Source organism: Macaca mulatta, chromosome 12, assembly GCF_049350105.2.
Source record: "Macaca mulatta isolate MMU2019108-1 chromosome 12, T2T-MMU8v2.0, whole genome shotgun sequence".
NCBI lineage: Eukaryota > Metazoa > Chordata > Mammalia > Primates > Cercopithecidae > Macaca > Macaca mulatta.
This window is the reverse complement of record NC_133417.1, coordinates 77,343,259-77,358,188: the sequence shown is the minus strand read 5'-3', so window position 1 is coordinate 77,358,188 and position 14,930 is coordinate 77,343,259. Positions and strand designations below refer to the sequence as shown.

General features: G+C 43.4%; 1 protein-coding gene across 3 annotated transcripts in view; it reads right to left on the bottom strand.

Moving 5' to 3' along the window:
• The window catches only part of ITGA6 (integrin subunit alpha 6), a 79,335-nt gene extending 77,947 nt beyond the window's left edge, over positions 1-1,388 (bottom strand). For 2 of the 3 annotated variants that reach the window (XM_077956165.1, XM_015110360.3), the window contains exon 1: positions 1,004-1,388. In XM_077956165.1, coding sequence (XP_077812291.1) covers positions 1,004-1,185 — 182 coding nt within the window. In that variant the 5' untranslated portion in view covers positions 1,186-1,388. 3 annotated transcript variants of the gene reach the window in all.
• Positions 1,389-14,930: the final 13,542 nt, after the last annotated feature.

The window sequence follows — 14,930 nt, the reverse complement described above, 5'->3', positions numbered from 1 at the left end:
AAGGCCTGGGTGGGGAGGGGAGACCTTTTGTTGCTAGAGCCTATTTTTCAGTAGCACAGATCAAGAATGCAGCCCCATAGCGATTAAGGCGACTAAGCGCCAAAATACCCTCTCCGGCTTAAATAGCTCGATCATGTGGGAACCAAACACTGTTTAAGAAATAAAAGGAGAGGCCCGTAGTGCCAGTCTCCACTTTCTCCTGGGAGGTTTACCGCTACGGTCGGGGGTTGTCCCTTTCAAACCTTGTTTGCAAAGTCCAGGCTCAGATCGGACATTTTGCTTTAACCCCTTGGCTGTGCCTGCCCAACGCAGGAGCCGAGCGGGTCTCGGGTGCGGCCGAGTACTTTGGGGGCTGGGCACATCACTCAGACTTGTTTTCTCAGCTGATCTAGCCCAGAGAACAGGTGCTTGGTTAATTTTTTTTTTTTTTCAGGCGCGTAAAAGTATATCCTAAGGAGCGCCCCCGCCTTGCTGGGAAAGTCATGCAGGACACATGGAAAGTGGCTTTCCAACTTGTGCGGGGCGCGCGAGTCTGCGAGGGAGACGGGGTGCACTGAGAGTTTGAAAAGGCCTGAACCATCCTGGAACTACGCTCCCTGCAAACCCACAGCAGAGCTGCGGTGACCCCGCACCCCACCCCCGCCCCAAACACACACGTGAAGCTCAGCAAAGCGTGCCACCTGCCGGGGTCTCAGCAAACATGCCCGGAGGGAAGGACCGGCGGAAAGCACTTTGTTTAAAACAGAAAAAAAAAGTAAACTCTCCCGGGGCCCAGCCTAGCCCTCGGGTGCTCCTCCTTCCCGAGCTGAATGGGGGGAGGCGCCGCGCGGAGCGGGTCAGGGCGGGGAGCGGAGTGCGCTGAGCGCTGGGTGCGCCTCCGCCGGCCGGGGCGCGACCCACCGGCCAACTCCTCCCCGGGGCCGGCGGGAACAGGGCGCGCCCTCGCCTCTCCTCGCGCTCAGGCCGGCGCGCCGGTGGGGGTGGGAAGGGTCGGGGAACTCACAGCCGCTTGTCCTCGGGCTGCAGTTGCCAGTGCATGGCCAGCGAGAAGCCGAAGAGGCTCCCGGGGTCCCCATATTTCCGGATCACGTTGTCCTCCTCAGCGTCCAAGTTGAAGGCTGAGCCGAGCCGGGGCAGGAGCCCGGCCGACAGGTAGAGCAGGCACAGCTGCCCCGCGGCAGCCATGGGCGGACGCACGGGGAGGGGAGCTGGGACCTGCAGCGGCCGCCCTGCGCTCCGGACTGAGTCCGAGGCTGCCGCGCTGCTACCGCCGCGGCCACCTTCGCCTCCTCTTGCCGCTGCGCCCAGCCCCACCCCCGGGACGGGTCGCGCTCTCCGTCCGGCCGCTCCCCCTCGCGGGCAGCTCGCGACCGCTGAATGAGCCCGTTGTTCTCTGGAGACTCGCAGGCGTTTTATCAAGTGACGAGGACGCCGGCCCCGCCCCTCCCCACCCTCTCGCCCCTCCTTGCGCGCCGGCGGCCCGGCGCACCGCCCGCACCTTACCCGCCGGCTCTCGCCTCTCCAGCCGCCCGGTACCTGCCCGGAAGCCACGACGTAGGAGACCCGGAGGCGAGCTCGCGGCGAAGCAGCCCCACTCCGCCGCCCGCTCTGGAGAGAATTGTGGTTGCCGAGCAGCGCAGAGCAAGGGAGACTTTACTACCCGTTATAAAGAAAAGTGCAGGTGATGCACCGGGCCTCATTGCCTGAGCAGCCTGTTCTCGCAGATGTGGGCCCACGTACAGATGCATACGTCATTCATTCATTTCTACAGGTGTTTGTGGAGTGCTTAAGGCGTGCCCAACACTTCGGGACTACAGCTGTGTAGACTGTGCTGGGTCCTCAAAGACCTAACCCTCAAAAATGATCACAGCACCCACCTTGATCGTGCTGTATAATGTACACAACCCAGCCATTACCTCAATTCATCCTAACAGTCCTGCGAGGTGGGTGTTTCTTTTTGCAGATCAGAAAACCAAAGCTCCGCCTTGCCCCCAGATCACCTAGGATTTTGCCCAGGTGACCAGGAGAGCTTGTGGGAGAAGTCACACAAGTCAAGGATAGGTTGTTTAAAGTGGCGCCAGGAGCTCAGGCGATGATGCCTTTCTTTCCTAGCCCCGAACTTTAAGAACTAGTTGTGGCGAGAACTGCTGGGCCAAGAGACAGCTCCGAGTTCTGTGTGGGTGGCATGAAGGCTCCTGCCTCTAGGACATGAGGCGGGGCCCCAGTGAGATGTTGGCCCTAGGGGCAACCTTATCCTGCAGGGGTTCTTAACCCGAGGAGAGAGAATTCATTCAAGGGTACTGTGAACTTGGATGAGAAAAAATTTACATCTTAATTTTCACTAACCTCTGACATTTAGCATGTTTTGCCATTACGAACGTAGACAACAAACTGCAGTAGCAGTAGGATAAGTATTTATGACTTAGTAATCACTAGAAACCATTGGTTTTACATCACATCACAGTTGTTGCAAATATCTCAAATTACAGTAGTTATTAGACAATTAGCCACATATGTCAATAATGAAGCATATATATTGCTCTAGCAGAAATTTTTAAAAACATTTTGTTAACTGTATTTCAATATTACTGGCTTTTTTGGTAACCTCTTGTGGTTTCTTTTATGTATTTAAAATCCTTATTCTGAGAAGAAGCCCATGGTTTTCAGCAACCTGCCAAAGGGGTCCCATGGCATGAAAAGGTTGGGACGTGCTGGGCTGAAGCCTCTGGAGTGCCTTGGGGAGCCCTCTTTGGAATCTGACATCCCTGCATTGGAAACACAAGCAGGGTGCAGCCCCAGGAAACAGCAGGAGCTGTGTGTGCACAGGGGTAGGGGGTGTCCTCTTCTTCACCTCAAGGAGTATTGAAGGGAACAGCATGTGCCACTCAGAAAAGCTGCGTGAACATCATCAAGGGTCCCCACAGGTGGTAGCAGCTGCCAGAGTAAGTCCCTCAGCATATTAGGGGTGTTTACCACTTCCTTTCCAATCAGTAACTCCAGTCAATTATAGTCCAAAGTGGGGTGCAGTGGGTTTAAATTCAGTAGATGATTTTGGAGAGCACACAGTTTTAACGAATACATCTTGATAAAGTTGAGAAACTATTGGAGAAATAATCTAGTAAACTAGGAAGTATTTGTAAAGTGATTTTTCATGCAAATAAGTTGCAAGTTAGCCTTTTCCCTTCATGTAAAATATGTACTATTCCAGAGAGATGGGGTCCACACTGTTATAGCCATAGTATAATGAACCTCACTGCAGAGTGTACTCAGCCAGGAGCCAGTGATGTGGCTGTAATGGTTGCTGAAATATTCCGAATTGGTTGATAAAAGCTGCTGCCCTTAGCTTCTCACGGGCAACCATCCCTGCCCTCTCCATTTTCCTGGGACTAAGCAACTTCCTCACAGCCTAGCAAATGAAAGTTTAAGCCCTTAAGCCCTGGTGCAGCAAGGGCTCCTTCTGCTTGGATATCCCCATGTCATACCAGCTGTTAACTATTCTGAATATCACCCCTTGCTTCTAAGAGGAATTCTGTGGACCATTCATTCCTGTCTTCCCAAGATGTGTTCAGTGGATGATGTATGAATGACCAGAGTTATTTACTTCATCCCACAGATTGCGCTCAAATTGAAATTCTAAATAATATTAAATTTAAATATCACAACTACATGTATAGCACTACTGAAGCAAATTATGCTTGTGTGGGAAGAGGTTCAGATAAAGAAAAACAAGGCTGGGAGTCTTGTTCTGGGATATGTCAAGTGCCCATCGCAAATGGAAAACTTATTAGCCCAAGTCTCCTGCCTACTTGAAGTTGAGTCAAACTCTCACTCTTAACATAGATGCCAAAGATACTTGAAGTTGAGTCAAACCCTCACTCTTGACATAATTTATTTGAAGATTGTCAGCTCCTTCTGACTATAACAATCACATTTTGGCCAGGCGCGGTGGGTCATGCCTATAATCCTGGCACTTTGGGAGGTCAAGGTGGGCGGATCACCTGAGGTCAGGAGTTCTGGCCAAAATGGTGAGACCCCCCAGCCCCCCCCACACCCTGTCTCTACTAAAAATACAAAAAGCTGTGTCTAGTGGTGGGCACCTGTAATCCCAGCTACTTGGGAGGCCAAGGCTCGAGAATCACTTGAAATGGGGAGACAGAGGTTGCAGTAAGCCGAGATTGTGCCACTCTACTCCAGACTGGGTGACACAGCAAGACTCTGACGCAAAAAAAAAAAAAAAAAAAAAAAAAAAATCAAGTTTTGTGACTCAGTCGTTTTTTCCATGGTAAAATAGAGTTTAGTGTTTTACAAAAGTGTCTTACAAAAAGGAGGTTTAGAGGTCATTCTGGATCCACAGAGGACATGTCAATCTCTGGGGCCAAAGGAATAAAGGAATTCAGAGCCCTAAAAATTATGAAGAATTCAGAGCCCTAAAAAATTAAAGACCTGGGGAGGGAGTACACAGTTTTAATGGGGAAAACAAAATCTGGGACAGGAAGATACTTGACTGGAACCAAAGGGAGAGAGACAGCTTGGTGATAAAGGTGTGCTGAGTATATAGGGCACAGGGCATATGCGTGTGTGTGTGTGCTAGCACACGTGCCTACAAAATATATGCACGGTGCAAGAAGGGCCCTACAAATCCAGTTAACTGGCAAAACTGCATCTAAAAAAAAATGCTGACTAGAAAACAAAATAACATCACAGAAGAAATTTCTATAAACTGAACACTTTTACTTAAAAGGCAGTGAAAGCTATGAATAGAGGCATTTGCTCAGGTGAGAGCTTTTGAATTCTTATGTTTTACCAGTACACTCTTCAAAATAAAATTACCTATTTGTCCTATAGCCCACCGTCTGTAGGGGAGCTTTCAAAATAATTTTAGAATATTGTTCACTCATGGAGAAGTCTGAAGAATCCGTGTCATGCCTAATATATTTTCCATTCCCTGAGACCTACTTTAATCATTTTGTTATCAAGTTCACTAGTATATTGACTTCATCATCACCAACAGCAGACAATATATTTGCTTTTTTCATGCAACATAAAAACTACTTATTGGGCCGGATGTGGTGCCTCATGCCTGTAATCCCAGTACTTCTGGAGGCTGAGGCAGGCAGATCACCTGAAGTCAGGAGTTCGAGACCAGCCTGGCCAACTTGGCGAAACCCCATCTCTACTAAAAATACAGAAATGAGCCGGGCGTGGTGGTGGTGCCATAATTTCAGCTACTCAGGAGGCTGAGGCAGGAGAATTGCTTGAACCCAGGAGGCAGAGGTTGCAGTGAGCCTAGATCGTACCACTGCACTCCAGCCTGGGCGACAGAGCAAGACTCCATCTCAAGAAACTAGTTATTGAAAACATCTCTTTATTCTCCTTCTGTGGTTACATTATCCCAACAGTTTTACATATTTCCTGGAACCCTCTAATGTGAGGCCATCCATGAGAGTGGGTAGCACATGGTCTCTGGAACCTGAGTTCCTTATTTCGGATCCTGCCTCTGCTCCACACTGGCCACATGGGCATTTAATCTCTCCATGTCTCAGTTTTCCCAGCTGTAAAGTGGAAATCATGACATGTCCTCTACCCCTCAGTAGTTGCCTTTTCTTAAGGATTAGTAGAGTTGATGTTATCTAAAGCTCTTAGAATGTTGCATCAAAACCAGAGCTCCCACCTGTGTACAGTCTTTCAAGATACGGCTTTTATGAGCTATGCATTGACCACAATATACTTATAGTTTCGTGAACTAAACTTAATAAACTAGGCATTCTTCTATTCAATGGCAGATTTTTTGTTCCAGAGAAAGAAAGAGTTTTCCCATACTGTTTTTTTGTCTTTTTATATTAGTGTTCAGAGTTTTCTCTTCTACACTGAAACTTCATGCTTTTGTGTTTAAAAAAAAAAAAAGTGACACTTTATTCACTCTAAGTCACAGACCATTTAATAGGGGCAAACCTGCCTTTGGTTGGGATCAGGAGACTCCATACTGCCAGCTGTTCCTTATAACACCCAGAGCTATTTTGAAGTAAATTGCATTTCAGTGTTCCTAATTCACTTACAATGAGCTCATTAAAATGTGACGTATTTCACGCTGCCATTTTAGGTGGGCAAACTTTTTTCAAGTTTGTTTTGAGGGAATTTTTCTAAGCCAAGAAGCCACATTTTGCCAGCCGGAAATAAACTCCAACCTTAAATGAATCAAGTTAAATCTAAAACTGAGTTCACAGGGCTGGGGTGAAATCCCCCACCTGGCAAATTTGGTTTTCCATCCCCATCTTCATTAGAAACAAACGTGAAGCTATGTACATCTCATGCCACACACAATGCACTCTTGAAAGACCAAAGATGGAGTAGACATTTTAAAATGAAGTTCTTTAAAGAAAAAAATTCATTGCTTTCTATAAAAATGTCTTCTGTGGAAAAAAAAAAAAAAAGGCTGATTTTGAGTTAGGACTTAAACCAGTGATCTGTGGAGTGTATTAGGTGAGATTAAAGCAAACACGCTTAGACTCACCCTCTTCCCGACCGAGGGCTTAGAGCAAGTTACCCAACTTCTTTAGGACTCAATTTTTTTTTTTAGACTGAGTCTCGCTCTGTCGCCCAGGATGGAGTGTGATGGTGCGATCTCGGTTCACTACAAACTCCGCCTCCCGGGTTCAAGCGATTCTCCTTCCTCAGCGTCCTAAGCAGCTAGGATTACAGGTGTGTACTACCATGCCCGGCTAATTTTTGTATTTTTAGTAGAGACGGGGTTTCACCATGTTGGTCAGGATGGTCTCGAACTCCTGACCTCATGATCTGCCCACCTTGGCCTCCCAAAGTGCTGAGATTACAGGCATGAGCCACCTCACCTGGCCTAGGACTCAATTTTCTAATCTGTAAAATAGAATTCTTACTCATCAGGTTGTTACAAGGATTAAATGAGATTATGTGAGGTATGTAGTACAATGTCCACTATTAAATGCGTGCTGAATAAAATAGTAGCTGTGAAAATTAAGGTGAAGAAAGCATACTAGTAAATATAACAAGAGAGGACTTCAAATAATGGAGATTAAACATAGGGAGAGGGAATATGCAAATGAGATTACTTGTGCTCCATATTCACGTCATTTAAATGGTCAGGATAAACCATTCCTTATCATTATAGCTTGGCAAATATAGTCGTCTCTCAGTATACACAAGGGGTTGGTTCCAGGACCCCTGCACATAACCAAAATCCATGCATATCAAATCCTGAAGTCTGCCCTGAAAATCTGCATGTAGACAAAGTCGGTCCTCCACATTTGCTGGATTCATCCTGCAAATACTGTATTTTCAATCTAAGAGTTTGTTTGAAAAAATCCATGTGTAAGTGGGCCCCTGCGGTTCAATCCCATGTTGTTAGAGGGCCATCTATAATCTCTGTCATATGATAGTTTCCTGGTGCCAAGATCTGCATAAAAACAAGTTTGTGCTTCACTCTGGGTCTGAACCATTTCTGTCTTTTGCCAGGATTTGGAGAATTAACAGTGGGTCCCAAACTCTGTGTCCACCTGAACTTCAAAAGAGACAAACAGTCCAGAGGACAAGCCAGCTAGGAGGCCTGGGGGGATACAGAGACAAAAGCAGAGGGACATTACTGACACGTCCTTATCACCCCCTGCTCAGCCAATGAGAATGTTAGCGCTATGAATTATCCCAAATCACAGCCAACTTATCATTATTTTGTTTGGAGCTTTATCTTCTTGAATACATCTTGCTGCTAATATTAAAGCAGCTTATACTACTTAAAATAAGCTGACAGGATGGTTACGAGAACATGTCACTTGATAGGGAAATTGAATCTTGAACTTTAAAATTTCTTCAACATTTTTTAATCTAGAAAGCAAGTCACTGGCACATGAAAAGTTAAGTAGTCACTATATTTATGTGTCCCTTCTTATGGCACATTAACAAAACATTTGAAGCAATGCAATAAATTCTGCCCTGTGAACACACTACTCTATAGAACAAATAACAAAGAAAAGAGGAAAAGAACATAGAAATCTGAACCACCTAATAGCCGAGAATGTCCCTATTGCAATGGCTTTGTTGTCCCAGATCACATGCCCAAAAGTGAAGGGCCAAACGTTTCTGCATTATACAACATATTTCTGAACTTTCCCTGGTGAAACAGGAGAAAAATGCGTTCACAGATACTTATATCACATTTCATGTTCAAAAATCTTTTCAAACACTAAAGTCAGTGCATCTCCACAAAGCAAAAGCCAGTGTCCTAATTTTATGCCTGGAGACACTAAAGCAGGGACTTTTCCTAAAAAGAATGTCAGTTTCTCTGACCAAATTAAAATTTGAGATTTCCCGACTTCTGATTTCATAACCCAGACCACTCCATTGAACCCTTCTTCAGCCTTGGCAGACAAATTCTCCATGGAGACCAAATCTCCTGCTTCCCAAACAAGGAACTGTAGCAGTTTGCAAAGTGTGATCTTGAGCCAATGTGTTTTCTGGCAGGGAAAAAAAACACCAGTAACACGTTGTCAGTTAGGTTGGGATGTTCAGGCGTTATAAACACATGCTACTTGTTCATCCTGCTTACAGAAGGATGCAAAGCACAGAAAGGCTACTTAGGGGGATTTGTGCCCCCACTTAATCCAATAAACCAGAGTGAATTTTTTCAGCCTTGGACCCTACTAGGAAATAGAGCCTCCAATCCATTTTCCCAGAAGTTTACTTTCCCTGAGTAGCCAACCCACCCCAGTTGCTGCTGGTTACAGAAACAGTTGGGTAAATGCCACATTGGTTTAAAAGGAGGTAAGAGTATGGGAGACAGTCACCTCTTTGATTTTGAAGGGCTTTTAGAATTTCCTAATTTACACTCTGTAAATAACCAAAATGCATCTATTTCTCTGAGACTTTCCTTATGTGCTGACTACAGTCAGCTAGCGATGTCTTTAGTGCTTATAAACAGTTCTCATCTGTATTTTTAAAATAATTCAAGTGCAGGGAAAATAAATTGAGTGTTATGTGTATTTTGAAAATATACTCCAAAGTTGAAACATTTTCAAATGTTAATTAAAAGGATTTATAGCTATAGATTATACTCCAGCCATCAGCCACTTATATAACAGTGAAACAGTAAAAGAACTAACATAGCAAACTTCATTTTTAAAGAGCCTTTAGCCTGCACGTAAGCTAGGATAATTTTAGAGCACTGAGAAAATATGCAAAAACAACAATCATGTAGTTTTTGCAACTAACTCTGGGATTAAAGGGAAAGTATGTAAACAATTAACTATGTTTTGTTAAAGATTTATATGAGTGTTGTGACCTGACCAAGACAGAGTTGTTCCCAGCCTCCTCAGACCCTCACTGGCACCCAGATGTCTATGGTCATTGGTCACCTCTTGATCCCAACCCTCTCTTCTTCCCTCTGCCTTTAACATAGAACCTGAAATTTGTACTGACTTAATATGGTACTTTAAGATGCTAGTCCACCATCTTCTCTGTTTACTGAATCTCCAAATAAACCTGCTTTTCCTCCCACCAACTCTTGCCTCTCAAATTTTGGCTTTTGGGCAGCAAGTAGCAGAATCTAGGTTTGGTTACACTTACGATAAATTCAAAGCGGAAGGTGGGCATTAAGTAGACACTCTTTCCATCTGCCCCAGCTCTCCCTTCCTAGTCAACAGTCTGCATATCCCTCTCTCTTATCTCACACTGAAGGACACTGTGATTTATTTGCCTACATAGATGCCTATTATTAAATCCTTAGTTCCTTCAGAGTAGGGACTATGCCTTGGTCATTTTTCTATGCCTGATGCCAAACACTGGCCCTAGAGTACAGAAGCTACCAAACAATCACTATGTTACCAAAGGGTTTTTACCAATCATCATTTTTATGCCAGAAGACTTCTTTGAACTTGAAAGGATTTTTTGTTGTTGTCGTTATTTTTAGAAAATGTGTCATCCTTGCATCACATTCTTAAAATGGAGCATACCCAACAGTGTACTTTATCCAAAGGGTACATGCTGTCTACATAGGTAATTCTCATGGAAATGAAAAACTGCATCAAGTCAGCTGATTACCAAGGCACCATTTTGGACTCAAGGTCTCTGGTGCTATAATGCTGTCAACAATCCAAAGATATCGAGGAAAAAGTTAAGATGAGCTGCATAATCTAGAATGGAAATTCCTAGCGCAGGACTTTGGGGAGGTTGGAGGGAAAATGGGGAGAGGAGAGTAGATTGGAAAGGGGGCCATGATGACCACAAATTGAGAAGCCCTTTGAACAAAGCAGCAGAGTTCTGGGAGGGGTAGATTCCCTAAATTGGGTAATGTATTTGTTTCACTCTTTGGTCTCCTGTGCCAAGATACTTATAAAGCTACCATCTTCAGTGTGTCCCCTCCTTTAGTCACCATACAAAGACATGGTAACATGAACTGGAAAATAAATGGTTGAGATGATAGACTCCTCTAACCATTTCTCCCTCCATTGTCCAACCCACCCAATGGTAAATAACTGGGTCAGTCTCTGAACCCTGCCCTCTCCCTATTCTAACTGTACATATCCAGATGGTAAGAGGCTCAATGCCAGCAAGGTCTTCTCAGGAAAATATTTGAGAGAAAGCATACATTGAGTATCACAACAGACATGGCTGAGGTTTATGAGCTTGAAATACTTCAAGTGTGCCTTTTCATTGCAATGAAAATGAAAAGACTGAAGGAAATGGCCTCTGTTCACATCTGCAAGGATGATATGATATCCTTCAAAGCCACAGCTATAGTGTACACAGAATTCTGTAGACATCGGAGATGTGTGAAGGAGTATGGTTATAGTATGAGATAGCAGACCATGATGTGAGGAATGGGAAGAGGCATCCAATGTGTGAGTCCCAGAATTTAATATTTATGGGCTCTGTTGTTTTACCTAAACATCAATTTTCTCTGTGATTTATTCAAGCTTGACAGTAAAATTTCCAGCCAAGAGTTATCCATTTGAAAGCTAGGTTATTACTCTCAGTCATATATTCCATTTAATGGATCTCTCAAGTGTACTGAATATTATTAAGTACTGAGTTCATGGTAGAATTAAAAGCCATGGGCCAGGCGCAGTGACTTATATCTGTAATCCCAGCACTTTGGGAGGCCGAGGTGGAGGGATCACTTGAGGTCACTTCGAGACCAGCCTGGCCAACATGGTGAAACCCCGTCTCTACTAAAAATACAAAAAATTAGCTGGGTGTGGTGGTAGGCACCTGTAATGCCAGCTACTCGGGAGGCTGAGGCATGACAATTGCTTGAACCCAGGAGGTGGAAGTTGCAGTGAGCCGAGATTGGGCCACTGCACTCCAGCCTGGGTGACACAGTAAGAGTCTGTCTCAAAAAAAAAAAAAAAAAAAAAAAAGAATTAAAAGCCATGTTGGTGGGGAGAAGAGCACCAACAAAACCAAATTTAGAGCCTATGTTCTAAGAAAAACCAAGCCTGGCAGAGAATATGGCATCTTTTGAATAAGGAATATGCCTTTTTTTTTTTTTTTTTTTTAATTTGGGATTATGTGAAGGTTTCTATAGAAAAGAAACCTTTTTTTTTCCATTTTTCGGTAAGATAAATGAAAAATGACTTGATTTAGAATACTGAATTCTTTTTCTAAGGTCAAAAGAAAGTGTTTGAGGCAGATTCAAGATGGCTACAGATTTTTTGACACTCCTCTCATTAAGAAGTGGGGTCTACCTCCCTTTCCTTTGAATCTGAACTGGCCTTAGTGACTTTCTTGACCAACAGAAATTAGCAGACATGATGACCTGGGAATTTCAGGACTGAAATATAAGAAATCTCATGTCTTATTCCTGGGACTCTTGGGAATGCATTCTTGAACCTTGAGCCACCATGTAAGAAGCCCAGCTTCCATGGTGGAGTAAATATGAGGCCACATGGAAAGGGAGAGGTCCAACTGAGCCCACCCTGCTAGCTGTCCAGGCCAAGGCTGTGGAAGTGAAGCTGTCTTGGAATCTACAAACCTGCCTACCCACCGGTTGAATAACCGAGTATCCCCAGCTGACACTAAACGGAGCAGAAGAACCACCCAGCCTGAATCACAGACTCACAGACTCACAGATTTAAGAGGTATTTATAAAATGGTTGTTGCTTCAAGCCACTAAGTTTTAGGACAGTCTATGATGAAGCAATGAATAGCCAAAACAGATATGGTGTAAAGTTCCCACAAGGGACTCTTCTGATGGTAGCTGTCAGCTTCTATTCAGCTGGCCACCTCCTCTGCCATTGTCACAGTGGGAGCAAGTCTGAGTGCTAGGCCAGGGTCTACAAAGAAATTGAGTCATGCTCTTTGAGAAGTGAGATCAGTTATGCTGGCTAAAAAGGGACTAAAAATTGGGGGTGATGACTTTATGGCTCCATGACTAATTCCTAACCACTCAATAATAGGTCCAAGGCATGTGCCACTGGGATAGGTTTTACACACTTCCCCCAAGCCTCTTGTTTAGGGTGGGGATGGGAGATAGCTGGAAACAAAAGCCGCTCTGTCTGACATCGTGTGGTTGGTGATGGCTTCCATGGATCCACACAGTGCTCCCTGACCCACTTCATCTTTATTTTAAAGAGTCTTTTCCAATCCTTAGTTGTTGTTAGCATTAAACATATCTACGATCACAAAGAATCTGAAAACAGCACTGTAGAGTTTCTGGTGGGCAGGAGGGCAAGTCCCGAAGTGTCAATTCAACACGGAGCCTAAGAACTCCAGTACAAGGGAGGCACAAACTTAAAAGTTCTTCCACCAAAGTCTCAGCCTACCTCTTCATTAAAGATTTTGTGTGTTTTCCCCCCTCTCCAGCTCTAGTTTCATTTTGTGAAAAGGTTCACTGCCTTATGTGCCATGAGCAGACAGGCTTATCGAATGAACTGTAAATCTAATCAGTTTGGCTCAGGGGTTTCATGGGAGCCATGTAAACAATAGCTGGAGTTGTGTTAAGCTTCAGTGACTCCAACTGATTCCCAGTTTGGTTCATTTGTGAAGAACAGTTGGAGATACAAAGCCAAGCCCATTAATTTCTAAAGAGCAATTCTAAGAGAGGAATGAGCTGTCATCCCCAGAAGATTTTCACTCCAAGCTCTAACTACAGGATTTTATTTATGGTATAAGGTGTGTCTTCCAGTTACTGTTTCCTTCCATTTCTCCAATATTCTGTATTTCTAAGGCGATCCTGGCAACTCTTGTTGAAATTGGAATCTTGTGGAGGAATTGAGCAGAGAACTTCTCCAAGTTCCTATAGTCTCTAAAATAGTGATCAAAGCATGGTCCTGGATCCCCCACCTGTGTTTTCTTTAAAATGTAATTGTGCCCTAGGTTACTTCTGACAAATGGACTTAATTAGTTTCAGTTCTAGTTCTCATTCAATACTTTTACAGAAACACATTTTTTATTTTAATTTCACTCTCAAGACTGTAAAGTTTATATAGTTATAGTGCTGAAGTCACACCAGTTTTTAATCTCCCAAATTCACACATACTTAGTTTCCAGATGGAAAAATGAATATTCACCACAGCTCTATTAGGAATGCCAATTTCCCATCACTCCCTAGCACTGGGCGATGCAGTTATAATACTGTGTTAATTTAAGACATCTTCTGGTCCTCTGAGCCTTGTATTTACATACTAGCTGAAACTGCAAGTGGAAATGAATGGAGCTGATGATATTTGCCTTATCCCAATCTTTCTGTGAGGAGGAGAAAAACACTTGTGCTTCAGATAAGCAGATGTGAAAACACTTCTCACTAATCAAAATGTTTACGACTAGGTTATAAGAGGCTGCCTTTTTAGAGGCAGTGAACCTGATATGTATACTTAGCAATATCAGTCTATTTAGTTTGACAAAACCTTAGAGCAGAATTTTTGCAGCTTAGTTCAGGATGATCACTAGCAAAGTCACACTTCATTTTTTGTTGAACTCAGATCCAAGAAGGCCTGGTGTGTCTATTTCAGTATAGACTCTCACACCAATATATTTATGCTTCAAGTCACTACACCCAGAAGTGATGCGGCGGGGGGAATGCAAAGAACATCACTGTAAGATTCACAGAATGATCTTTGTAAAATATTTTATATTGAATTGAGGAAACTTTCATTGGAATTAATTAAATTAAGTCTCTAATATTCTGGAAGACAGTAAAAATCATGCAATTGTTCTCAATTTGATCCCAGGCAGTTGGAAATATTCATAATAGGAAATTCATGAAATAATACATATGAAGATGACAGAAAATTACCAATGTGATTCTGTAAAGAGCTTGGCACAGCAACTTGCCTAATTTCTTTCTATAATAAAATTATGGCCACATAGACTGATAGAAAGTGACTAGGAAATCCATCTGTATTTTCTTGATTGAGACCATTGTGCTAGAAAGTTAAACACTGCATGTTCTCACTCATATGTGGAAGCTAAAAATGAGTTGATCTCATAGAAGTAAAAGTAGAACAGAGGTGACTAGAGGCTCAGAAAAGGAGGGGGAAGGCAGTCATAGGGAGAGATTTGTTAAAGGATACAAAATTACAGCTAGATAGGAGGAATAAATTCTGGTGTTCTATATCAGTGTAGGATGTCTACAATCAATAACATATAGATTCAAATAGCTAGAAAGAGGACACTAAATGTTCCCAAAGCAAAGAAATGATGTTTGACATGATGAATATGGTAATTACCCTATACCATGATACATTATATGTATCGAAACATGTCTGTTATATGTACAGTTATTGTCAATTTAAAAAAATAAAATTTTAAAAATGGCTTAATAAAAAGACCACTGTGATTGTAAAATTCACAGAACTCTGCCTGAAACTAGCTTAAGCTATATAGTTGGTATTCAACAAAAGGTTATGGAATTAATTGTGACAATGTAACTATTTTGTAGAGTATTTACCTTGTAGTAGATACTG